This window comes from Corvus brachyrhynchos, unplaced genomic scaffold, assembly GCF_000691975.1.
Source record: "Corvus brachyrhynchos isolate BGI_N302 unplaced genomic scaffold, ASM69197v1 scaffold34, whole genome shotgun sequence".
In the NCBI taxonomy this organism is placed as follows: domain Eukaryota; kingdom Metazoa; phylum Chordata; class Aves; order Passeriformes; family Corvidae; genus Corvus; species Corvus brachyrhynchos.
This window is the reverse complement of record NW_008238126.1, coordinates 6699119-6726241: the sequence shown is the minus strand read 5'-3', so window position 1 is coordinate 6726241 and position 27123 is coordinate 6699119. Positions and strand designations below refer to the sequence as shown.

The following is a 27123-nucleotide window of genomic DNA, read 5'->3' as shown; positions in this document are numbered from 1 at the left end:
CTGACTGCTTGGGAAGACATCACCTCACTGAATTTCTGAGTTGGCCTTGCTCTGCCCATGGGTCTCGTCCAAGTCAGAAACGTTTCAGAAGACAGTGGGAGCTGGGAGGGTGTTAGGAGCCACACCTTTGGACATGCAGTTGTCCCATGGGACTGAATGTGCTTACTGACCTCAATATTTTGCCTTTTCCCTGTCTTTATTGCAATGAGACAAGCTTTATCTCTGTCTGCATTTGGTAGCTGCATGATTTCAAATTGTACTGTCTTGCTGTTGAAGGTTCCTTTGAGATAAGAAGAGACACTTTGATCTTACATGCAGCAGGATGTGCACTAATGCACAGCTTCTGTGAAGGCAGCTGTGTCATGTGGAGCAAAATACAGCACATTAAAGCCTAAATCCCAATGAGCACAACAGTGTCTAACGTGACATTTAGAGCCACTGTGCCTTACTACTCTGCTTTCCCAATTTATTTTGTTGTTCCCACCCCTGCCATGGGCAGGGACACCTTCCACTATCTCATGTTGCTCCAAGCCCTGCCCAGCCTGGCCTTGGACACTTCCAGGGATCCAGGGGCAGCCACAGCTTCCCTGGGACAAATGGAACATTTTGAAAAAGCTGTCTGCACATCCCCTGAGGTCTTCTGCCCTTAGTAGCTGCCTTTGCCCCAAACAAGCTCTGGTTCATCAGTGTGATCCCATAAAGGCCAGTATTCCCACTGCTGCTGAGTCCACCCAGGGTGGGACATCTGACCTGGGGAGAGTTCACTGTGAAAAGAGACAGACTGAATGGTTTGCCATCCCTGGAGCTGTGCGTCACAGTCCAGGTCTAACAGCAGAGGAACTTAAAACACTGTGCACCATTCCATGAGCCTGGATCATTCCAGGGCCTTGCCTCCTACAGCTTTGTTGGTGGTTAATAGTTTTTGCAAAAACATTTGGTCGGGCCTGCTGCAAAATAACCAGCAACACCTTTGCTCCAAAAGACAATTCCACCAGTGCAAAGTTGCTCATGAGTGTTGTGAGTCTTCCAACATCTGCAAGGTCAAACTCTCTTCCAAGGGTTTTTAGCAGAGCTGCTGATGGTGGGCTGGTATTGCCCGTTCCTTTCCTTTCAGACTGACGTTGTCTGAATGTAATTCCTGTGAGAGCAGCTCAGGCTCCCTGACATCTGAACAATGGAACATGCATTTAGTTGTAGCCCTCATGCCGCCTCCACACTTATCGACAGGGCTTCTGTGACAGCTTTAAGAAAGGCAGAGCACATTGCATATGTAAAACAAGAGGGCTCTGTACTCATTATGGGCTTCATCATTTAGCTGCCAACCCAAAACATTTCCCTTTTCCACTGCATAGCTGCACTATCTTTTGTGTGATGGAAATTTGCCCAGAGATTCTCTTTTGGGTCATGATCAAAGAGGTCACTGCTTGTGTGAAGTAGGATATTCCTCCAAGTGTTTTGCAGGGGCTGTGTAGGAGCTCTGGAGATGAGGACCCTGAGCATGGTTCATGGGTGCCTCTGAGGACACAAGCTGCAGTGTCATTGCCTGCCCTTCTCGAGAATCATCGGTGTAATCTGATTAAGGACATTTCTCAGATGAGTCAAGTGGCTTTTTTAAATTTAACCACCTTTCCTGATCATCAAGCTGGTTAAACACACAGCAGTGGTGCCTCTCTCCACTGCTGTGGCAAGGAGAGCCAAGTGTAGTGACCTGAATTGTTCCCAAATCAGAAAAACCCGGATTTTTTTAAGTGGTGGCAGTACCTGAGTTTGTATATTTGGGCAGCCGGGGTTTTGGAGGAAGAGAGGAGAGATTTGACAGTCGTCAAGATCATCAGGATAGTCTGACTGAAGAATGAGTTCAGCACTGGTTGAATATTCAGCCTGTAGGCTTAAAAGCCTCCCATAAAGGACATAACTTTATCTTGTCCTTGTGATTTTGTGCTTTGATTCGCCTACCTAATGATTTATTATAACCTGGGGGGCAATAAAAAATACTGTGCTGAAGCTTTTATTGTTTCATTTTGGTTCACATTAAATTTTGGTACCATCTTTTACTGGTGTTCCTAACTCTCACTCCCAGTGTAAGTTCAGATTAATAACCCACGTGTGAGGGCTCGGGAAGGCTGCAGGCGGCTGTGCACGTGTTCAGCTCTGCTTGTGCCCTCTGCTTAAGATACTGGTCTCAGTGGGCTCTGCTACCTCCCATGTTGTATTTTCACAAGTTTTCTTGAGGAAAAGAATAGGATAGACACGGAGAGGCTGTATTTATTTGCACCTCCCTGCTTGAAGACATTGCTGCTGTGGTACAGCAGCTACGGAAAATCCCAGAGAAGTGTTTCAGGTGAGTTGTAATTGCCATATCCAGCTTTCCCAGGACAAAACCAGCTTGAATCTTGCCACCCCTAATGTCTCCATCAGCAGTGGGACTCTGGACTGCTTTCCAGCCTGGATTCATGTGCTCCCTGTTGTGTCGTATCACGCAGACACTTTACCTGTGAGGCTGGAACGTGGTCCAGGCTGCAGCTGGGGACCTGCAAATTCAGTATTGCTAAATTACTTCACCACGCTCCTGTTTCTCCCACTGCTAGATGGATGCAGTTGTTCCTGCCCAGGTTCTCTCCCACATGGAGATGTTTTGTTGAAAGCAACCCAGAAAGTCCATGCAGAGGTGTAAACAGTCCCCAGATTTCCAACTCCTGGTTTTACCCTGGTGGCTGAAGAGCCCAGTGAGCACCCAGCACAACTGCCAGACTTCAGGTCAAATCCTGCCTGCAGATTTATCTTCATTTTATATCCCATTTTGATACCTCCTGCTTCTGTAAATCAAAAAGCTAGCATTGAATACTGTCATTATTGCCAGTATAAACAAATATTTTTACTTACTTGTAGTTCAGCACCACAGATCCCACTGTGTTGGGCATGACAGAGAACAAACACCAGTCCCTCCCCAAACTCCCCAGAACCTGGAATTTCTTTTGTTTCAGGTTTTTGTGGTGGGATTAAATGTTTTGTAGCTCCCTGTGCCTGTGCATTCCACTGTATAAAAAGGAAGACAACAATTTTTGAGCTGCTCCTGCCAGGGAATTTCTGCCTGCTCCAAACTCTGAGGCTCAGAGGGACGCAGGAGCTGGGGCAGCCGACGTGACATTGACCCCGAGGTAGAAAACAGCTCTGTCTCAAGCATTGCCCTTATCTCCTCTTCTGTTAGCTGGTTATCTGGAGCCTACACCTTGCAACCTCAGGTGTATTGTCATCAATCATTTCCTATTTTCTTCTGCGTGCTGGTTCCTCTCTGCCCTTCCTTTGTTAATAACCCAGTTTGCCTATATCCATAAAAATATCTGATTGTGATACCATTTATCCAAAGCGCCATACATCCATCATGCGCTTACGAGCGAGATAAACAAGGTCTCCTGGGAAATATGCCGCCAGAAATATATAGGATAAATAACTATATCAAATGTATGTCAGTGTGCAAGAGGGGAAAATCCATTCATTAGAAGCCGGGTGGAACTGCAGCGTTTTATTGTACCCTCTAAGCTTTTAGTTTAACTAAGAAACACACATTTTTGCTGCTTATCTCATCTTGCACAACTCTCCACTGCCCACTTCAGCACGAGATATATTAGCTTCTTCCACTGCCATTGTAAATGTGTAATTGCTCATAATCTTTTCTTCTTTATTTTGTGTTTTTTTTTCTCCCAGGCCTTACAGGCAGCTTCTTCCTTTCTTCTGACTTCAGCTTCGCTGCTCCTGGGTTTCAGCAAGAGGATGCTTGAGCCCTGGGGTGGAGGGGGAGGAGGGGGGCACTGCCCACCTGCCTTTGGTGTTTGAAGGAAGCCCTTGGGTTTGTGTCTCAGTGCCTTGGGCTATGAGGTGAGGGATGAGAATGAACAACTGCAGGTAAAACATAGGTTTTTTGCTCTTGTTTATATGTTTCATGGTGGTATTTTGCATGCAGTTTCTTTAATCACTTGGATTTATTCTTTTGGTTTTGGTTTTGGTTTTTTTGTGGTTCTTTTGTGATTTATCCTTCTAGAAACAGCTCTAAAAGCTGAGGATGCAGGTTGTTTTCCTGCAGACCCCATCTTTTCCCAGCCTCCAAGGCATCAGATCTGTTCATTAATTTCTCCCCTCTGGTCAAAAAAGAAGCGTACTTGGCTTTCTGACTGAGGTGACTTTGTACTCATTTACTTGCAGGCATTTTCCTGAGTCCTAAGAAGTCGATGTAAAGGTAAGAATTGCTTGTGAGCCAAACTGGTCCTTGCTGTAAGAGCCCTGCCTCGTGTTTCCACATAACCTGGCAGCCCAATGCCAAGCAGCATTCATTAAATCACCTGTTGTGATCCTACATTTCACATTCCTCTGGGATGTCTAAGTCACACCAATCCATGGGTGCTTCATGCTGCTGCATTTCCTGACACAGAAGACATCAAATTCAAGCCCTCAGGAGCAAATTCCTCTCTGGGTGAACAGCTCCTTCACCCGGAATAGCAAAGTTGGCCCAAAAGGCCATGGCTTTGCCCCTCAGCAAAGGGATTTTTTACAGGACAATCCATCTCAGGGTTTGAGACAACGTGGTTTGTTGTTTTCAGCCCGTAGTTTCATTTACAAGCAAAAGAGAAGTGGTGAAAAAATTGGCCTTTGGCAAACATGCCCACAAAAGAAAATATGGGGCCAGATCTGCAGGTGCCATAAATCAGCTGCAGTGAAGGGGCAACACTGATTTACATCAGCTGAGTGTCAGCCTGTAAATCCCCACTGACACACAGTTGAAAAACAAGCATTTCCAAGCACCTGAGCAATTTCTTTCACTAAACCACTATTCCATTCTACTCCCTCTCTCCATTCAAATGTCTACAGAAGGGCTGCTTTGTGCTTTGAGGTTTTGGTGCTGTTGTTCATAATGGCTGATTCCTTCTCAGGGCTTTTCCCCCCCTTCTCCCCCCGTAATGAAAAGCTCAGTAAAATGAAGTGCCATTCGCCTTCCGTCCATCCCAGGTTTTTGTGGCAGTTCATTAAGAAGAGAGAGCTGCTGGCTCTCGCCGTGGTCTCTGGACACAGTTCAATACTGTGTGCATTCTTGTGCTGAGATTTACGTCTCACATTCAAAAAAGCCCCTTAAATCAAGCAGCCTGTTAGCATCTTCTCAGGCTCTGTGTGCCTGGGAGATAAAATGCCTGCGTGCTAATAGTCAATTCATCACTGATCTTACAGAGCAAAAGCCTTTGCTTGTGTGGGAACATCCTCTGCCCAACGGTTGCGTTCGAGCCTCTCTATTTATTGCTTTATTTACTTATTTAAAATTCCTCATCAGCTCGGGCTTACATTTTGTGGTGATGCTTCAGCATCTTTGGGCTGAAGCCTTCTCCATGCAGAGCAGCATATGGCTTTGCAGGAAATCCAGCCCTGGCCAATATGCTGGACTTACAAATCTGACAGTGCCAACTTCCAAAAGTTTTCATGGTACATATGTCAATACCAACTGCATAGATCGTGAGCTTTTCATGTGTTTCCCAAAGGGAAACATATAAACTCCCTGAGAGTCAGGCTTAGTTATGTAAACACTCGCAGTGAATTTATTTCATGACACGCTGTAGCGCCGCGGTCACCCCGCAGCAAAACCACCTCCTTTGGGTGGATTCTCTGCCATCTCCTGTGCTGCAGCAGTGGTGTTGGGCACTGGTGGGGCTCCCATCCTGTCTGGTGGGACTCCCATCCCATCTGGTGGGGCAAAACCACGGGAGCAGTTGGTCAGGTTTTACACAGTGAATTCAGCACGTATAGAAACACTTTACCAATCAATTATCTCTCCTGGGGATAATTCCATAGCATGCCTGGAGTATTTATGGCCCAGCCCAGGTTCCAAACCACGCTGTTCCAGGCACCTTGGGCTTTCAGCAGGCTCTGCTCTGGAGGTTTCTCCCAGCACAGGGCTGCCCACCGTGCTGCGGGGCAGGGTTGGAGCACTGCCGGCTGCGCCGCGACGTCCCTGCCTGGCACGGCGACCAGCCCGACCAGCAGCTCCAGCGCCCGTCCGTCTCTCCACCTGCAGACACATAGAAAAAAAAGGGAAAAACAGACCAAAAAAAGGGATTTCAGGTCTGGTTGAAACCTCTCTGGATATGGACTCCCTGCTCTATCCCAGCTGTGCCCAGGCTGTTTAGATCAAGGCACTTCGAAGCCAGGGCAGATGAAACATCATCACCCCAAACACCAACAGTTGTTTCTTTTCCTTCTCAGCTCATTTGAAAGCCTGTGTCTTGGTTTTCCTTTCCCAAAGGGTAGCTCACAGCTCTCTCTGCAGCAACTTGCTCACCTCTGACCAAGGCAGAGGGACAAAAGTCCCCGAATGTTGTGGGGATGTTGTGTAAAGTCCTTTTGGAGATGGGTCATTTCAAAGCTTTTTCATTACAGTACAGACTGAGTTGTCAGGAGCGGTCGATACTATGGATTATAGCAGTGCTCCTGAATGATGGGAATGCTTGATGGCTGTCATTTACTGTCGTTTTTTATTTACTCATCTGGCCTTCATGCCTGGCTTGGGCAGTTTATTAATCCAGACAGCGCAAATGGATGTGTGTGCTCTTACTTAGTGCTGGCTGGAAAGCTGGGTTTTCCATCTGCTGGAACATTGTGCTTTTTAAAAAAAAAAAGAAAATTTAGTTTGGTCTTAAATGAGTTTTGGAAGTGAAAATTTGAAACTAAAGTTGCCCATGAGTTAGAAGTGTGCCTGTCCCCACTGTTGGGAAAATCAAGGAGCACAGGGCTGGCCAGTTCAGTGAGCTGCTTTGGTGGCGGGTCCTGAGGTTCCCAAGCAAATTCCTGAGATTTGGAGACAACTTAAAGAACCTGAGCTTTTTAAAGAAACCCACTTTGCAGTCAGTGAAGCTAAGCTTTGGCATTCAGCCTCAAAAACTGTCTCCCCAGCTCTGCTCCAACTCCTTATCTCATCACGGCTTTGATTTTCTGTTGGTGAGCCCACGGTTGAAGGCCTGGAGCTCTGCCTGGTGGAACTGCTCTGAAGATGGATTTTTCTGCCAGCTTCATGTGCTGAGATTTAGACTTTTTTTGTCATCATGAATCAGGACAAAAATATCCAGAGAGAACTGCAACTTTTTTTGGAAATGAAAGAGCCTGTTCCGACCTCGCCTTTTTTTGCTACCCACTTAACTTTTTAGGATAGTATAGAAAGTGACAAAGAAAACATAAATATAAGCCTGTCACTTCAGAAAAACATATTTTTTCACCCCAGAATAGACACTTCCCTCTAGTCAAAACGCATCCCAGGAGGGGGTGGGAAATCTGGTGATGTAGCAATTTTTTACTAAAACGGCATTTTTGGTGGCACGTTGTGTGAGCAGTTGCTTCACCTGAGCCTTTCCCCTTCCCTCCCCTCTCTGTCTGTTGAGGTTTATGCTCTCCCCCTTGGAGCAGCCATCCTTAGCGGCATGCCATGAGCCCTCCAGAGGATTTCCTGGATTTAATCCAGCGATTAAACACACCCTCATTTCCACTACTCTGTTTGTAATAGCCATAGAATCCTAGAATTCCTTGGGTTGGAAGGGAACATCTAATTCCAACCCCTCTGCCAGGGGCAGGGACACCTTCCACTAGCGCAGGAAGCCCCATCAAACCTGGCCTTGGACACTTCAAGGAATGGGGCAACCCGTGCCAGGGCCTCACTACCCTCACAGCGAAGAATTTCTTCTTTAATCTAACCCTGCTCTTTTTCAATTTAAAGCCATTCCCCTTTGTCCTCAGCTGCTAAACTCAGTCTCTTGCAGGGCTGCTCAGGATAACGCAGCAACAAAACACAGAAGGGAAGGTGGGATTGATGTGTGGATGCCAGGAGCTGTTGGATTAGCCATATGGAGGGGGAAATCCATCCCCTTTGCTGCCTTTGCCCCTCCCCTGCTGCACCCTGGGCTCTCACCTCGGCGCTCAGTCTGCTCGCAGGCAGGGCCTCTGTAGCCAGGGCGGCACTGGCAGGAGCAGGTGTCTCCCACCAGGACAGGCTCCCCATTGTTCTGGCACGTTCCACAGCGGCAGGGGTTGAATTCCAGCAGGAACTCATCCAGAGCCCGTTTCAGGTGCTGCCGTTTGGTTTCCATGTGGCCGAGGTTGCTCCTGCGGAGGATTTCGTGGATGGGCTGCAGCTGTGGGGGATGGAGATGGATAGCATGGAAACAATTTCAGCTGGGCATCAACTGGGATGCAGTGACATTGCTGGATGAATTCAGGACTCGGGAAAAACTCATTTGTCTTCCTCGACAGCTGCATGTACATCATGCAAATGTGTTGCTGCCCCAGTGAGAAACCACCGTTCCAAAACCTTCCTCATCCTGGAGGTTTGTGTGAGATTGGCTTTTCTGGACATGCTTGGGAGTTTTAGTATGGATTCGAATGATAAATTAAAACACCCCAGTAAGCCCGTTTTTTTGACTGATTTCTTAGTGCTGTCACAATCCCTGAGATTCTTGCATGCTTTTTGCCTTTTTGAAGAAAATGTTTTGGTAAGAGCTTTGGACAGAGGGTATCATCAGAATTTATTGCCATCCTATCATTTGCAGTGGCCAGATTGTGAAATATCCAGTAAATGCTGAGAATGAGGAATTTTGCCTATGTATTTTTTGCCCTTTGATGTAGTGAAATAATACTGTCATCTACAGCTTTGGGAATGTAACTCGCTCATCATATTTTCCAGCAGCAAAATCCAGTTCCTGTATACCAGTCAGCAAAAATAGGCCAGTATGGGCAGCTGCAATTAGAACTTGCCCAACTGAATATTAATATTCAAATGAGCATTAAAGCTAAAAACTTGGGACTGTCTGAGGACACTTATTTATGTTTGTCCATCGATGCAGCTGTGCAAACGCTCTCTGTCTAGGCCAGGAATTTGTTCCAGAGAAGAGCTGGGTGTCAGCTCACTGTGCAAGGCACAGTGAGAGTGATTCATGGGGAAGATCAGGATCAGCTGGGCTTTGGGAAGAGCTCTTAGGCAAATTTGCACAAGCCTGTTTGACAAACTGAGGGGGCTGCAGATAAGAGCTGCTGAAGTGGACACGGGCGCTTATCGGCCGCTCCAGTTGCAAGGTGACTGCTCAGCTCTGGAGCAGCCAAGAGAGAGGTCAGTGCATGGTTTACTGGAAAACTGCAAGAAATTTTGCCCAGAATTGATGGGAACTTGTGCAAAAAGGTGAATAACCTGAAGCTGGATCTGAAAGCACTTGAGTCTTATCAGATCTTTCCGCCACCGAGGTGCTGCCCAGGAAAGCTTGCACAGTCCTTCTTGCCCTGCCAATAACACAGATAATTCCCAAATCCATTTTCCCTTCTCCCACTCTCTGTCAGAGCTTTCTGCTTTCAGATGAAGACAAGAGGGACAGAAATGGCAGCATGTCCCTGCCGTGACAGAGGTCCTTCCCCCACATGCCACAGCTGCTCCTGGAGCAGATCAGCGGTCTTGGCGTCTTGGGGTACTTGTGGTCCTGCTGACCACAGCTGAGGAGTTGTGGCCACCCCCTCATGCCTCTGCCAGCTCTACCCTGGATTATTTTTTCGTAGGGTTGCTCTTCTCTGTCCCTTTCCATCCCCTCTGCTTGCCCATATCTCCTCCCCCCCTCAGAAGCCCTATAAGGTGCTTCAGTGATCTTCCCATTTTATGGGGCATCCAGTGGAACAAAAGGGAGAGTAGAGCCTTGCTGCTTTTTATGGCTACAGACCCTCTTTGTGGAGTGTGGGGAAAGACAGGACACACTTGACAAAGTATCCAGGAGCTCCCTGCTCAGAGAACTCCTGGAGGGGGGCTGTCTATGCAGAGCCTTTGCTGTGTGGGGGGAAACAAAATGCTTTCCCCAGCCCCCTGTGTGTCCCCAGCTTATACAGGAGAGCGGACAGCACCAGGGAGAATAATAGGGATGAATACAACTGTAGTTCATTGTGAAGCTGTTGGGGAACACATCAGAAACTTAACCTGGCACTAATCCAGCATTAAGCTCCTTGTCTGTCTCCCTGCGGATGCAGTCGGTGGGAGATGTACTCCCCATTGTGAAATGAATAAGAGGTTACCAGATCAGTGGCCCATTACATTTAATCTTGTTCTGTGATGGGATCACAATAAAAATACGAAATGATCTGCTCGACTACACTTTCATTCCTTAGAGCGGCAGAGTTTCTTCAACTGCAGAAAAGCCTTACCTGGAAATCAATAACAGCAGGATTATATTTTAATGACCTTCCCCAGTGATGATACATTTTGCCATCCCAACTGTTCAGGAGCCCTCCGCTGTAACTGGTATCTCCTCCTCTAATCCGGGGAATAATATCTTCCACAACTGCACTGTGGCTCTCAGAATCTGGAAAGTTGAATTACACACGTATTATTTAGCTGCTGTTTCCACACAGGCTCCAGAAACTGCTAAATGGAGGTGAGATCAGTCATGCAGGGGGCTCTCAGGGATCTGGCTCCTGGGATCGATGGCAGCCCAGTGCTCCCTGCTTGTGGGGTGAGCCCTCATCCCAAATCCTCTAAGCTGATAAGACCCGAAGAGCCTGCACCCCTCCAGCCTTGGTTTCTGGGTAGGACATGGGCAGTAGGTCACACTGTCTATAGCTCATTATGAAATGTACAAATTTGGTGGCTCCTACCCTCTTTGAGTGCTTTTTATAGTCAATTTTGACTTCTTTTAGTTGCCGTGCATGCCCAGTCTGTCATTGCTGAGGACTGCAGCCTCCCATCCACCCCACTGCCTCTGTTTCTAATATGGTATTGCTACATTAATTCCTGCTCTTTTAAGAGGGATCAGTACTCCTGGAGACTTGGACCCAAAGTTTCTGCTACCTGTCCTACCTCTTCTGGGCGATGACACCAGAGCTCCCTTCCTCACACCTTGTGTGACCCTACTCAAATCCCCATGCCCAAGTGACCAAAACAAGTGACCCAAGGTGCCTCAACAGACCCCTGCCCTGCTGCTGTACCAGCTTTCCGAAATCCTTTCTTTTTGCAGTCAGAGTATGTCAGAGCTGCATTCAGATTCAGGTTCTCCTTGCTGGCTGTCATGCCGAAGAACAGGCCAAAACAGGCACTTATCTCCTCGGTGCTAATGGCTGCAAAACAGAAAGTAGACAGGTAAATTCAGTGACTCATGATGTTTGTTTTCTTACTTCTTTTTTCTATAATTGAAGAAAAGATTCAGTTATTTTCATGGCTTGTATTTTGAAGTCAAGAGCTATTCTGGGCAGACCACAGTGGAAAACCCCAATATTTTATTGGGGTATGTGGGGCCTATCATATAATAGGTGTAAAACTTGTTTCCTTAGAAAATATTAGAAGAAAGTAAAAATCTTAACGCAAGGCGTCAGGCACGTACGTCCTGTTTGATCTATATATTTAACAACAAACCTTTATTTTTTTTACAGACTAACCATAACTAGGGTAAAGCTGGGAACAGCAGCTGAAATTAATAGATCCTCGCTAATTTTCCTAAACTCAGGATCTGACCCACCTATTAATGGCTTAAGCAGCACCGTAAGTAGTAACTTGGAAAAGGTCTGTGTGCTGAGAGCTGCCAGAGCTTTGCTGCCTGCTGCTGCCAGCACCACCACATACATCATGAAAATATGTAACTGGAGACCCATGAAGCGACTGCAGAGGGGAGAAGGGAACTAATGAGGTGGTTTCACCAAGGTAAGCAATGTGCATATTTCATACAGCCTGGTTTTATGTAAGCACTTCAGTGTACTGCAAATATAAGGCCGTCTTCTTTGGTAGTTAAAAAGTCCATTGATTTCAGTAAATGCAGGTATTGTAAGTAATAGGTAACTTTTATATTGCTCTTTTTGTCAGAGGACCTTTAAGTGTTTTACAAAGGAGCCTGGTGATCAATACCATGGTATTGAAAGGAGGCACAGAGCTCAGTGGGGTTTGTGGGTTGTGGTTTAATGGTCTGAGGATTGAACCTCTGTCCAAGCCCTGACCTGGAGCATTGTCTGCTGAATGGCCTCACCTCAGCACTGGGGAGCAGTGCCTTGCCTTGCTTGTGTTGAAAATACTGCTCAAACACTCACAGCTCTGGTTTTGTGGAATCCTGGAATGGTTTGGCTTGGAAGGGACCTTTAAGGGCCATCTGGTCCAGCCCCCTCCCCTTCATGGGCAGGGACATCTTCAACTAAATGAGTTTGCTCAGAGCCCCATCCAACCCGGCCTTGAGTGTGTCCAGGGATGGGGCATCCACCACCTCTCCAGGCAACTTGTGCCAGTGTTTCACCAGCCTCATTGTAAAATATTGCTTCTTTAATCTACATTGACCCTCTTTCAGTTGAAAACCATCACCCCTTGTCCTATCACAAGAGGCCCTGATAAAAACCTGTCTTTCTTATAAGTACTGCAATGTTGCAGTGAGGTCTCTCTGGAGCCTTTTCTTCTCCAGGCGGAACAACCTAAATTCCCTCAGCCTTTTCTCATAGGGGAGACTCTGCACTCCTCTAATCAGCTTTGTGGCCTCCTCAGGACCTGCTCCAGCAGTTTCATCTCTCTCCTGTGCTGGGAACCCTGGAGCTGGGTGCAGCACTGCACATGGAGCCTCACCAGAGGGGCAGAATCCCCTTCCTTGGCCTGCGCTTGGCCTTGTTGGACCTCATGAGGTTCCCATGGGCCCCGAGCTTGTCCAGGTCCCTCTGGGATGTCAACTGCACACTTGTTCCCTTCTGCACACCCTGCAGGAGAGGCTCACTGGAGCCAGCCGGGGCACAGATCTGCTCCTTGGCCTGGTGGATCCAAAGCCTGGGGAAGTTCTCAGCATCCTGAGAAAGGGGCTGCAAGTCCTGGCTTCAAACTGGTGAGAGCTGAGACATGCTCCAGACTTGAGTGGGAACTGCATCCCACTGCAAAACTGGGCCCTTGAGAAAGATTAAATGTGCAGCACTCAATTACTTGTACTAAACTGTTCAACAGTTGTAAACACAGTGGGTAAAGTTCATTCACCCAAAGCAACATGAGTGATTGCTTATCTTGGTGCTGGAGTGCCATAAAATTAAACTTGAGGAACACCCTGATTAATTGATTTGCCATGGTTCCCGTTGAGTAATTATGTTCAGTGAGGGGCTGTCGATACCATTCGCTATTGGTCGCAGCAGGATCGGGTCTTGATAAATGAAAAGTGGTTATCACTGCAAAAGGGTGGCCACAGTAAATATTGGCACTTGAGGGGGGGAGCCCTGATAGGGTTTTTTTTTTTTAATATGATATAATTTGCGATAGTTAAATGTGCTCGAGTGATAAGATTTACTGCTGCATTTTGAATTAATCAGAATATATGAAGACTCTTTCTAATTTACTCCGCGCATAATGTTCCTCCCATAAATGTTCTTGTAATGTGTGAACACATTATACTGTTTTCTGCTAAATAATAGAACCATAACAATCTATTTTAAAAACAAGTAATGAAAAATATTGATGGCAGAGCAACGAGGGACCTCGTTCTGACATATGTATTTATTTCACTCATGACCACATCCATATAAGCCCTTGCAGCCTGAAAGCTGGGAATGGGTCTGGCAGCAAAACTGCAGCCCTAAGCTCTGCAGCGAGTTGTGGATGTCTAAACAGAGAAGGTGATTTCATTTTCAAAATTCAGGTTTCCTAAATGCTCAAAGTCCAGCTCTATGCCGACCCAGATGCTCAGTGGCCACCTGAGCTGTGTCTCATTTAGGGAGGACTCAGCCAAGGGATCTTTTTCCCAAGTTTGTGCTTTAGTCACTGGTCTATGAAAAAAATGAATATTCTCTGTTCCAGAGCATTTAGCAAACAGCCTCGTGGGCTGGATGGGCCCTCAGGATGCAGTGGTTGATCTAAAGCAGTGCCACGCTCAGCCCTGTGGGGACTCAGTGATGCATCTTCAGAGCTTCACTCATCTTAGGAAGCTCTAATTTTAAGACTTGAGCACTTACATCCTGATCCTAACCATTCCTCAGGCAAGGAGGATAATCCTCTTGCAAACACAGCCTCCAAGCATGGCTGTGATCAACATTAGAGAAATCAGGGTTTTTTTACTAAATGCTTTCAGACAGTGGCATATCACACACTGCAGGTGGGTCCTTCTGGGTCAGCACTGTGTGACACACAGCACTGCTGGCTTGGTAAGGGTGGACTTCCTGGCAGAGCCTGGATTAGATGAAAATTACAGAATGGTGCTGCATTCGAATGAAAATTACATCCCTATTGGGGCACATTTTTGTCTTTTGCTGGACTTCAGCGTCCTTTTTTCCTAAGATAAGGCATCTCGTAGCAGTAAATCTCCTTACATACACAGCAAGCACAAGATAAAGCAAAATAATAGCCTCCCTCCACATGCTCTTGATTAATTCTTCCTCTGAAATTGGCAGTGTGCTTCCCGAAGACTTGCTTGCCAAGACCTTATTCACTTCTGTATCACTCACCCTTCAAAGTGAAGAAGTGATTTGAAGAGGCATCATGTTTCCAAACATTAGAGGTTCAGGAACTTGATGAAAATTCTCTCAATCAGTAATTTCTTGAGGAAAAATTGGCATGGCTAATGTGAAATACGGAGTGCACAGTTATCCTAATGCTGATGGGGCCAAACCATTTCAGACTAGAGGCAGAATCTGGGTCAGAACCATGAAAATTATTAAAATTACCAAAGTTACAGCAATTTGCACCTGTTGTCCAAGATCACAATTTCCTTCTGCGTCAGTGTCTGGCCTGGAGTTACCAAGGCAGTGGTGCCCTCAGCACAGCAGAGTGATGGCCCTTAGGGGAAGTGGGATCTATTGCATTGTTGACACCTTTACAGAAGTTGACAACCTGGTTAGTGAGTGAAAATCCCATATTATTTTTCTGCATCCCATGTTTTTGGTTAGGAAAAATGTTACATTTTGACTCACCAGCAATGGCAACTCTCACGCTCTCGGCGTCTGCAGTGGGTATTTTATCTAACTGAGATTTAGAGGTAGGCCTCTCCAGCCTCATACACTCCAATTTGTTGAGAACTGGAGCTAACAGGGGTCTGTTAGTCTTCAGATGTGGCACTAAGCAGGGTAAAGTGGCAGAGGTATGGCCGAGTGCAGTGCGATATTTCCATTTACAGAGAGTTGCAGCCCTCGCTCCCAACAGGCTAAAATGTGAGTGGGCTGATTTGCTGTGCTCTGGATGGCTTTGCAGCGTTCATGGTGAACAAAGATGACAAGAAATGGGGCAAGACTAGCAAGTGACACTGAAAAAAATGGAGAAAATAATGCTCAGGTTCCTTCCTAAACTACCGCAGGAAGCACATTTTGGGACACTCAAGCTAATCCCGGGCCATGTGGCTAGTAATGTCACCAGGTTGGAAATACCTGGTTCAAAGCAGAAAGTTGAGAACAGAGAATATACTTTGATATATTATTTGATATATATTTGATTTTCTGACCTTTTCTTCGCATTTCCTCCTTATTGATGACAAGGATGTACTCAAAGACACCCCCCATGGTGCCAGATGTCATGAAGTGGGTGCCGTAGTCGTTGATGAATTTGGCATACATGCCATAGTTGTAGGTGTCTGGGAGGTCCTGCAGCGAGAGTAGCACATCTTCATCCAAAACAATGTTGTCCCTTCTCATCTTGAAGCGGGCTGTCTGCACCTTGGTCACAGCTCTAATGAATCCAACATCCTGTAGGTAAAGGAAAGAGGAGCTGCAGTCAACATTAATTTAAACAAATGAATTTCTAGTCTTTAGGCTTGCAGGGGAAAGCCTGAGTCTCTGACTGTCCATATATGTTGAAGGCATGAAAACAAGCCCAAGTTTAAATGAAATAATGGTAATTCTGTTTTTAAAGTCTCTCTCTTACGTGCTGTGGAGGGAGGTGGAGGGCCTTGGGGAGTTGGATACTGTGGGGGTTTTTTTAATTGATGTGTGAACACGATCAGACTTGGGCTCCACATGATTCCCCTCCATTCTCCATTTCTGCCATTTCTTTTTCTGGTTTCCTTTCCATATTGTTTATTCCCTTTTTGCTTTTTTCACAGCCTCAATCAGTGACAAAGCACAAGGGTCAAGCCCAGCCCAGCAGAGGGGAGATTCCCTGGCCAGGAAGATGCTGATGGAGGGAGAATTTCCTGGATATACACCAGCTCCAAGCCTCCACCTCTATATTTGCCATTGCTTTGGACAATCTCCACTGCAACATGAGCAGCCCTTTAAATGATTCCTCCAATAACTGATCATCATTTAGCTGCAAACATCATGTGAGTCTGGACAAGGGCACAGTAAATACTATAATGGTGCTCATTTCAAACAGCTTTTAAGGGCATTTTAACTTGGAACACCATCAAAGTAATTCTTCTTTATTGTTTTCTGTCAGCAGCCACGAGAGAAGTGGAGATGGGGCACAGTAAATGTGGGAAATACCAGCACTCATGTTATTAGATTGGAAAGAGGTCATCACAGCCAGTCCATGATGTAAACCCTGTGTGAGAAGTACACCCTATTACCAGGTGCTATTTTTTCAGCGTGGTATTTTAACGTCCTGTAAAAAGCAGCCTATTTCCCCATCACAAGGCAGCTCGTATTAATTTGAGCAAGATATATTTGCTACCGGAGATCATTCCCGGAGGATAATTGTTTTGATCAGCATCTTGATATTCCCTCCTCCCTCATCGTCACTTTTAAGCATTTTTTTATTTATGTGCTTAATGTAGCCATGAAACAGGATGGGGTGAGATGACATGTGCCGTGGCACTCCGTAATTCAATTTTATTCCCACTCCCTGTTTGCTAAAACATACCAGGAACAGCAAACAGGATTACTAACGATCATACATTTGCAATTACATGAACAAATTAAGGTACAATTACCCTGTGTTAAAAAATGCAGTTGAGAGAATAAACTGACATAAGTTACAGCCAGACCATGCGATGCACAGATGATACGACTGGAGCAGATGCATCACTGATTTGGTTGGGTTTTTTTTACCTTTTCATTGTATTCTGTGAAATTCTTCAGGGATCCTTTGCCACCTGATAAAGTCAGGCCCAGGTTTAACATGACATCTGCTCTGCCAGGCCCAATTCCAATGGTGAAGCCCGTTGTTTTGGATTTATCACTTTTAAGGGCGTCAAGCAGGTCCTTTGAATCGTCATAAAACTCATAAGTGAATCCAGAATCAGCATGAGCCTAAAATGAAAGGAGCAGACATTAATTTTTCAGGTGCTTCCCTTCCTTTTCAATCACTACTTCTTGAAGGAGCTGATAGTACCTCTGTTGAAGCCCGTGATGCTCCTGACAGCACCAGCACTGACTTCAGTGATTGTGGAATAAGGAATTAAGTCCCTTGCCGTTTCATTTGGAAATACGTGAAAAATGTGGATAAAGCCAAGCATTTTGCTTCATCCATCTCCAAGCAGGGAAGAAGTTTGTGTTTACCCACTCAAAGCCAGAGCTGGTAATGGTACCTATTAAGACAGCCTGACACTTCCCATTATAAAACCCTTCTTCCAGTTCCTTACAGCTCTGCCAAATCCTAACGATTTGGACTGATTTTTTTTTTCTCTCCAGCCTGCTTCTGGATGAATTTATTTAGAAAAAAAAAAAAATCAACATCTATTTACAATGGCAAGGCTAGAAAACAAACATTGTTTTGCCTGTGTTTTAGAGAAGTGACCTTTTCCTTGACAGCTCTGCTTTGCTGGCACATGGAATCGAGCAGCTCTGCTGAATCTGGGCTGTGCCATTTGCCAGCTCTGTAAAAAGCCAGCCCCACTGTTCAAACAGGGGACTAAGGGACTCTGCCTTCTGGGAGGACATGAAAGCTACTTGTACTGAGTAATATTTCCCAGGGTTAATGTGTTTTCATTCATTCATGTCACAAAACATGATGAATGTTCAACAGTGTGGCCAAGGCACCCACTTAGAACATGGGAAACCCAAGCTGAATCCTTGGTCTGCTTGGATCAGTGTCCAACATCAGATGTGACCTCGTGGACTATAGGTGTTGTGATCCATGGTGGTGGGTTTCAGGATCCCTGTCTCACTCAGAATTGGGATTTATGCCCCTTGTAGCCACGCCATAGACATAAAACGCTTTCAAAGATTGAACCAGCAGCATCGGTACCATTTTACACATGGCCAACTCTATCCCTAGAGAGGCAAGAGGCTGGTGCAAGCTCTACAGCTCACTAATAGCAGAATTTAGAGAAAACACCTTTCCCTTGGCTCTGACTGGGCCAGAGGAAGCAGTGGGGACGCCTGGGTGATAAAGCACGTTAATTCCTTGACGTGCCATAAACCAACATTTACACCATCAAGTGCCCCTTGAGGTACCTTAAAGACAACCTACGGAGAATGATGGAATGTACCTAATATCTTTGTGGGAAGTTTGGCTTTCTGCTGGGAAACTACTGCTAAGTTTGGCCTCCTGAAGCACTCACCAGGAACTGGTATATGTGGAAGTTGTAAGGCTTGCGGAAATACTTCTCGTCGTCTCCGTAGTACAGGCGCTCACAGGCGGCGTCGTACTGCAGCTCCCGCCACTCCCCGTTATACACGTACTCACAGAACCCTCCAAAAAATCCAGGGTCGTATATGTTCTGCCTCTCCTCCTGTGTTAGGATGTTGTATCTTGGAAAGAAGTAGCGTTCAGGAAGTTACCCATAGCTCCGGTTTTGTTTCCCCAGTCTCTGTCACAGGTTCTGCTGACACTACAGGTTATCTATCCTCAGGCCTCCTGAGGATCTGGAATAGAACTTAGAGTTGGGTGGGCTTTGTTATCTTGTTGTTGTCTCCTTCCCAAAGATAGCAGGAGACAAAGACCCATTTTATTTCCAAGACATTAGTTTGGACTCAGATGCGAGAAATGGAAGAAATCAGTGAAGTTGCCCAGCCCCTCCCTGCAAGCACAGCCATGAAAGTCCCAAAGTCCTGGAATTCCTCCAGGTTCCTCTTGAGCCTAATGCATCTCATTGTCACAAAGTGCTTCCTGGCATTCTCTGCAATTATTTTCTCTCTTAATTTCATCTCTTTCTTTTTAATAATGGTCCCGTTTCTCAGGGTAGTTAACACCCTCCCTAGACATGAAGCCTGTGCTTTGCCAAGTCTGTCACTTATTATTTCCTTATTCCTCCTTCTTCCTGCTCTCCAGCCCTCACAGCTGCTGCCCTCTGAAATCCCTCCTATTACTTAGTATTTCATGTAATTCCGTGGCCCAAAGTGAAAGCATTATTTAAACTAGGCAGCAGCACTGCTCTTCTCAACAGGGAACCATCTTTAGGAGTAAGATAGCAAATGCCATTGCTTTTGTGTGTTCTGCAGGAGAAACACCTCAGAGAGCAGAATTAAGCAGGGTTCTCAGTGAAAATTAATGCATGCCTTGTAAAACTTTGGATGGACCATCCCAGGCCCTGGGCCAGAGAGACATTTATCTCATGGACTCCAGAGAGTGTCCCATTGAGCTGATGGGAAAGTTATCCAACAGCTGGCTCCATTCTCATCCTGTAGCCCATGTTCATAAAATCCTAGAATGGTTTGGGCTGGGAGGGACCTTAAAGATCATCTTGTTCCAACCCCTGTCACAGGCAGGGCCGTGTTCTCCAAATGAAGCAGTAGCTTGGTTAAAACACAAAATTTACAACAAGAATGTCGCAGTGCACTATTTGCCTTTCAAGTTCTTCTGGATTTCTCTTTTGCCTGCAGTACCTGATCAAAATTTGAAACTGAACAGGGAAACACTTTTTGTGAATAGGAGTATTTACATATACTTGTGTGGAGCTCAGGCTCTCTGCCTTGAATCTGTGCTCTGAAGTCCTAAATCCTGGAGTTAAATCTCCTTAAGGATGAATGCCAGCAGGGTTCTGCATCTCCAAAGTCTGCTGTTTGCTTTTGTCTACTGGTTTCAACAACTGAAGAAAGCTGTGAGGTAACTGGGATATATTTGTACAGGAGTATTAAAGAGGGCATCACAGGTACAGTGTGGCTGGGAGAGGCCAAGGTCAGGTAACAGATCTGAGACAGAATTTGAAATAAAAGCTGGAATGAACCCTCGTTGCTACCCATGGTCACATGGGACAGCACCTCCCCTTTGGGTTCTGTACAGCCCTCTATCAATTCATGGATCACAGTTATTACTAAGGAAGAGCAATATAAGAAACATAATCCTGGTTTGATTGTGAGAGGAGCGGCTATTGATTAATTACTCACCCTTGGACTGCTTTTTCCGCCCCTGGGATTGGGAACAGATGTTCACAAGGGCTTTCAATATCTTCATCCTCACAGTTATCCTCATCAGACCCATCTCTGCAGTCTCTGTCTCCATTGCACACAAGATGTCGTTTGATGCAGCGCCCTAAAGTGCACAGATGCAGGCGGTGGCTTATCCGCCCTCCAGAAATCCTGGCTGGCAGCTTGCACTGATTGTGCTGCTTTTCACCCACATCTCAGGGCCACAAGGAGTCATGCTGGGTGTTAAACACAGAGCTATTCCACTGGGAATTTGCTTTTTCAAGCTCCTGCGGAAGGTCTTTGTGACCTAAACACAGCACAGAGTCCAAGCTGGCCACTCCCATGGGCTTCTGCCAGGTGGGAATCAAGGTGAGATCACCTCGCTGTCCTGACTTAATTTTCTAAAATTATGGTCTTGGAAAGTTGGTATAGGAATAGCTTCTCCCCTTGGCTTAAGGAAGTCAACTCCATCTTATTAAAGTGCAATTTTTTCTCTTCCCATTGCAGGAAGCATTTGGGGAGTTTATTGCAATAATTAGAGTGCAAGAATGGATATTTGCAGGAAAGGCAGCGTGGAAGGGCTTTTGCTTCTGGGAGTGTGGATAAAACCTTGAGGACGGAACTGGCACTGCTTAATTTACCCCAGGGGAATGATGATAACCTGCTCCAGCTGGTGAGCTGGTCACAGAGCCGACCTTTGGTTCCAACTTTGAATAGAATTTTCGTTAAACGCTCAGGATGGAAGTTGGAGCCATTTGTGTAGGAACAAAAATCTGTCAAGGCTGGTCAAAGTTTCAGAGAACAGCCGTTTTATATCCTAATCCTCAGAGCTGGAGATGGCTAAAAATAACTAAATCACCCCAACAGATTGCTGGTTGGATTGATGATTGAACTCTGTCTCTAGCAGGGGAGAAAGTGACGCGTTGCGGGAGCGTTGTGCCCGCGGAGGGGTGCGTGAGCACACAGCACAGTAGTTGGAGCAGAATATTCCTTCTCTCTTTGTTCCACTGAAAAATTCACATTTTCCATGTCACACAGCCTCCTTTTCTACCCAAATCCGAGTGCGACATGGATGGATTTCTGTAAAACTGGGGGGAAAAACACTAAAGGAGGGAAAAACACTAAAGAGGGGAACTTTCCTGCTTTCTCTTGTACTGGTTCACCCTCCTGCTGCCCAGGGCAGGGGACTGATACTCCCAGGACCAAAACCTCTCTGGCCGGGGTTTGTGCCTGGTTCACTCACCTGTTCCCTCACACTGGAAGTCCTGCCCACACTGTGGTGGCCCTGTGCACGTTGTCTCAGCTCGACAGGCTTGCTCATCCCAGAGGTGCCCCGCGCAGCGTCGCCCTCCAAACTCTGCTGCCTGCACCAGCCGCCGGTACCGGTGCTGCACAGAGACACAGCCACTTGTATCCCCCAGAGACATCACCTCCCCAAGCCATAAAGCAATCAAAACTATCATTTTTGTCTATATTCTTGGTTTTGTGTGTGTGTGTGTGTGTGTGTGTTGCTTCAAGACTTTGTGCATGATACAGGGAGGAGAGTCAGCAGAGAGTTTGGAGCTCAGGTTGGCTGGAGTTCATACACATGAACATAGAGGGGAGTTTAATGGAATGGCAGTTTAAAAAATATCTCTGCTTTATACCTTGGAAAAATATGGCATTTTTCCAGCTGCATATGCTTTGTCCTGCAATGCACCAGGCTCAGATGGACACAGACACTAATTACAACACTGATCCTGCAACATTTCTGATGGATTATTAATGAGAATTGCTGCTCTTTAAACTAGGAAGGGAAAAGAAAGTAAGGAAAGGGAGAAGAGCCATAGAGCCATATTATTTACTGATAATATACTGCCTATAAGAACAGGAACAAAAAATGCAGGGATAACATAAACTCAGTAGAAAGCAGAATTATGCCAGGTATTTGAAAATAAATTCTCGAGCTATGAAGACATATGTGAAATGATATAAAAATATGAGAACAGGAGCTGATGCATGAAGGCTGCTTCTAATCTCTTCTCACTGGACTATTTGCATTAAGAAGCAGGGGATACTTAATTAAATCTGAGATAGAAAAGGAAGAAAGTCTTGGGCAAATATTCTGGCCTGATTCTTCCACCATTTGCCTTGATTTTGCTTCTCCTGCTCTGCTGCCTCGAATGAATTTATTCCCCAGTTTACACCAGGGTAAGTAAGAGCCTCTCTAGCAGAGGAGCATTTCCATCATATTTGGATGAGTTTACTGGATGCTTCAGAATGATGAATATGTATAATATATATAATTAATGTGTGTACATCCTCATCACAGACACATCTGAAGATAAATGAATACATTACAGTGGATCCTTACTTTTTTCTCTTGGCAAGGGAAGCAATCAGTCCATCCTGACCACTGGCTCAGCTGACAGTCGACAGGAGCTGGAGAATTAACATCTCTGCTGCTTCTTCTAGGGAGGGGAAGAGAGAGTGGTCTAAGGTCTTTGAAGCAGTGTTTTGAGAGGGGATGGAGGCTGGAAGAGGGAAAATTATCTGTGTGTGTGTGTGTTTTTCCACCAGGAAGCTGTTTCATAGGAAATGGGAAGCATCCCAAGGTGCCCCATCCAAGTATTCACCATCAGAATTGATCAGATGCTGCAGGTGCAGTACCTGGGGATTTTGTCTTGGGTTTCATGGTCTGCCAAGAGATCCTCACCCATTCCAATAGGTAGATTACAATTAAAAATATATATACAAAATATATACATAAGACCGAACATCCTGAGAAAAGAGAAGGAATGTTGTGAAGAGACAGGTTTTAAAGAAAAGCTGATTTTTTGCCTTTCTTTTCACATCACAAGCACATCACAATCTCCAGGAGCAGGGATGCTTATCACTACTGAGCCAGTTTTGACATCACTTTCTTTACACCAATGTGAGCTCATGATTGGGATTTTTCCTGGCAAGTATGAAAGGAGATCCTGGTTTCCATGGGCTTTGTGGAATTCTGGGAATGGCTACACCAACAGTGCTGAGAGAGTGAGGTACAAAGGATGCTGACTAAGAATTTGTTGGTTGAGTACTTCTGAAGCAAAATACATAAACTCTGAGAAGAAGAAAATAATTAAAGGGATATTATAAAAGGAGAAAATGGAAAATACTTCTCCTGTCTCCCAGCCCAGTCATTACAATCTCTAGTTCTGTCCCTACTCCTAAAACCTTCATTTGTATGAGCCATTTCTTTGTCTTGAGGAAGAATCTGTGGCGTGCAAATGCAACCCTGCACTTGCCACAGCCTTCAAAGCATTTTGAGGGTTTGTTCTGAGTCAGAACATTATTATTTTTATTATTATTTTGGTGATTAACTAATGAGCAGTCTGTTTTACTTACAAGACTGCAGTCCAGGGAGAAATATTGGTAATTAGGGGAGGTACGGAGCTCATGGGGGATTCATCAGAGGCTGGGGAAGAGATTTACTAAAGGAAAGCCACAGCATCTCAGTAAGGGAGCCTGTGGGTGCAGATCCGTGTGTGAGATGAAAACCCAGGAGCCTGCAGAGGAGCCCAGAGCTGGAGGACACACAGGTATTGATGCCTTTTTGCTCTGACAGGAGGATTTGTGGGCTGCCTCCTTCAGCACTTCGCGAAGTACTTAATTGGCTCACCTTCGATTGGATTTTACATTTACCTCTTCATTATTCTGCCTTGTTTGATAAGTTCATCAAACATCAAAAATCTCGTCTTTGTTCATTTTCAAAAGGGATTATCGGAATAAGCCTTCATAATTAAGTGTATCACTGCCACAGTTTTTTTCCTTTCTGCCTTCTCCTTGTCTCCATGTTCCAATTATCACTGATACCTTTTTTTGATCCTTCTAAATCATATTTGCCTTTACAACAAGCCTGAAATTAATAGCTGTAGAAAAAAAAATCCACCCATTTCCCTATCATGACACTATAGCTTTAGAAAGAATGTAACTTGTTTATTCCTTTCCTTCAAAGCCCAAGTGACACTCGGATAGGTTAATAATACTGTTCATGGAAAAAAACTGAGGTATGAGGATCTGGCTTGGACTGAAACTGGGTTGCTCACATGCATTTGTTAGCTTCGTGTTGTCAAATGTAAAATAATTATAATGCAAAAGAATATGAAAAATATTAACTCATAAATCATCCTGTATAGAGAACTCATTTCAAGGGCCCAAACCCAGCATGGTAATTTTGGTAAGGAAGTTTAAGAAGGCTTAATAGTCATCTGTAAAAGAAAAACCGTTGTGCAAACAGTTCCTTTAAGAAGGAATTACGATGCCTGGCTTGGGCTTTGGACAACTGCCAATTTTTTTTTTTTCTCTCTGGTAGCTTTGTGCACATGCCTCAAGTTGGGACAAAACTGATGGGCTGACTGACGTGCTGGTAATTCCTGTATGGAAATCTGGGAAGGGGAGCAGACTTACCTTTGGGAAGGCGATGCCTGAAGCTCCCTGCACGCCGTGGCCTGGCCTGGCGATAAAACCAGTGAGCACATAGACAGGATCAAGGGACAGAGCTGACCCAGGCTCCTCCACATTGCTTTGCCATATGTAAATGTTTGCTATAGATCAGCTGCAAACCAAAGCTTTTAAGTTTTCAGGACTGCTGGAAGGAGCACAGAGCCCACCGGGCTCCGAAATGCTGCGGTAAATCATTGACAGCAGCACAGATCGAATCACAAAGAATCAGGACACATCCCAGAGGCCTTTGCCCTTTTGGAAACAAATTCCCTGTTTTCTGGCAAGGAAATATATTAAACTGTGCAACTGTTTCCACATTAAAGTCAATCAAGTCCTATTGCAGCAGTGTGTTTCTTGTCCAGCCTGCACCCTCCTTTTAATTTGAAGGAGGAGGAAACTCATGTTATTTCCCGCAGTGACTTCCCTGTAATTTTGATGTGTCTGGTTGCTGACCAGGGAAAAGCTTCCCAGTACAGCAAATTGAAGATTAACACAAAATTGTGTTATGAGGAACATGTACCTTCCAGATACGTGAAGGAAATGTCAGTTCAGCTTCCTCCCCTTGCCAGCCCCATGAGGCAGTTTCCCACTTCTAAAGCTGATGTGAGTTATCACCTGGCTTTTCGATGGCCCTACACAGCCACTGCAACATGAAAATTGAATTCCTTGTTCTCTAAAGTGATTTGGGGGGAGAAAGATGTCCCCTACATCTGAAATTGTTGTGGCCATACCACGTGCAAGCCCATGTGCTCGTGGTGGCTCTAATGGTTTTAGCTGGGTGGCATCTTAGTGGATGTGCACAAGTGTAGGAAAGCAATACCACAGCAATCAAGAACACAACAGGTTATTTGTTTTTAAGATGATAGTCACAAGATGACAATATTTAGTTCTGCTGTGTTGGAAGAAAATAAAAATGGCCATGGAAGGGGTACTTGGTCACAGCCCAAGTTGCCTCATAGCTGTTTCCTCAAGCTTTCACAGCCTCCAAAATGCCCCTAAGGGCCCTGGGCAGGCACAAAAAAGTACAAGGAAACTGTACCTTCATTAGGTATCAGTTAAAAAAAAAAGAGTAAGAGATCTATGGAGACTTGTGTGTTCCAACAAGTGCCTGTTTCTCCCTGCTTTTTCTTCTGCATAAGTGGGCTGAGATGCTTCATGCATAAATGAAGTGTTCCCAGCAGACAACTGGAAGTTTGAACCTCAATAAATTAAAGAGAAAGTGTAATTATTGTAGGAAAGTCTGGTCTTGGGCTATTATAGCTGTTAAGCAGACAGTGAATTGTCCTGTGTCCACAAAAGGCTGGGCTGGAAGCGTCATTTCGTGTATTTCCCAAATCAATTGCAAAGCTCTTTTCAATAGCTGATATTGTAAATTATCAAAATGAAAGGACCTCTTAGCAGGTTATTTTCATGTAATTAAAGTTCAGAGTGACCCTGGGGCTTGTCTTTGCTAAACACTGAGAAGTGTAGCACGGGGGTAAACTCAGTATTGAAATGAAATGAGAAGTGCCCTTCTGCGACCTTCGGGAGTACGTTAATGCAATCCTTTACCTGCTAATGCACTGCAGATGGGCTCAGAAAGTCCTTCTCCTCTCTTTGCCTGTGCAGGAAGAACTCCAATAAGGGGTTTAATATTTTTTTAATATACTATTAAACCTAAATTGCTTTTGCCTGGGAGAAAAAGTAGGCAAATGTGACTGGCCTGAGGCGATCCCCCTCGTCACCTCCCCGTTACGCATCACAGCCTCTCTGCAGGTGGCTGTTAAGACAGAACGACATAAAAAGGTTCTAGCTGTGCTTATAAAGGTCTGGTGGGGATGCACCCCACTGCCTTCCATCCAAACCTGGCCTGTCCTGTGATACAAATGGCTGCTTTGAACAGCCAGGTGCCTCCTCAGCATTCTAAGCAAGGCTGTCGAAGCATTATATCTTCTCTTTTCTGATAGCAGCATCAGAAACACCCCCTATATATAATAGAAGTTATTTGTGGTGCATCTCCCAGGTAAAAGGCTGGGCTGGTTTGTGCAATCAGGCACAACACCAATTTCTCACTGATAGGCGAGGCTGTCTGGAGGAGAGGTGTGAAGGAGAGATTTAAGCAGCCAGCAAGGCACTCCACGTTAGAGGTGAAATTAAAGAACCTTTCTCAGATGTGTTATGTTCCAAAAGTGGTGTGTATATAAATATATCTAAAAGCTATGGTTCCATTTAGAACGTTGTGAATTGAATGTGTCTAAAACGTTTGTGTTGGATCCTTGACTCCAAACCTGAATTAAGTCTCTGGACCTCTGGCTTGCAGTGCTGGCCATGCTGGCCATGGTGATGCAGTCACCTTCAGGAGGATGAGCCATGAAGTCTTCAGGAGCATGGAAAAAGGGCTGTGAACTGGCAGGGGTGGGCAGTGAGCTTGCATCATCACTTTGTGGCTATTGCCACCACAGAGCT

At 45.4% G+C, this 27123-nt stretch overlaps 1 protein-coding gene across 1 annotated transcript; it reads right to left on the bottom strand.

Annotated features, from left to right (window-relative positions):
* Positions 1-5265: 5265 nt before the first annotated feature.
* On the bottom strand, positions 5266-24867 carry C8A (complement component 8 alpha subunit). The gene is made up of 11 exons (XM_008633060.2): positions 24643-24867; positions 22565-22661; positions 21455-21599; positions 20191-20335; positions 18426-18615; positions 16972-17172; positions 15429-15669; positions 10981-11109; positions 10201-10358; positions 7937-8159; positions 5266-6049 (listed from the first exon to the last, which is right to left on the bottom strand). The coding sequence occupies exons 1-11, from the start codon at positions 24753-24755 to the stop codon at positions 5898-5900; spliced, it is 1794 nt and encodes a 597-aa protein (XP_008631282.1). The 5' UTR covers positions 24756-24867; the 3' UTR covers positions 5266-5897.
* Positions 24868-27123: the final 2256 nt, after the last annotated feature.

Coding starts and splice junctions, on each gene's coding strand:
- C8A (XM_008633060.2), bottom strand. CDS start 24,755: ATGTGGAGGAGCCTGGGTCAGCTCTGTCCCTTGATCCTGTCTATGTGC. Junction 10,359..10,980: donor GAAAGGATTTCGGAAAGCTG/GTACAGCAGCAG, acceptor TCAACTTTCCAG/ATTCTGAGAGCCACAGTGCA. Junction 8,160..10,200: donor CTGCTGTTATTGATTTCCAG/GTAAGGCTTTTC, acceptor CATCCCCCACAG/CTGCAGCCCATCCACGAAAT.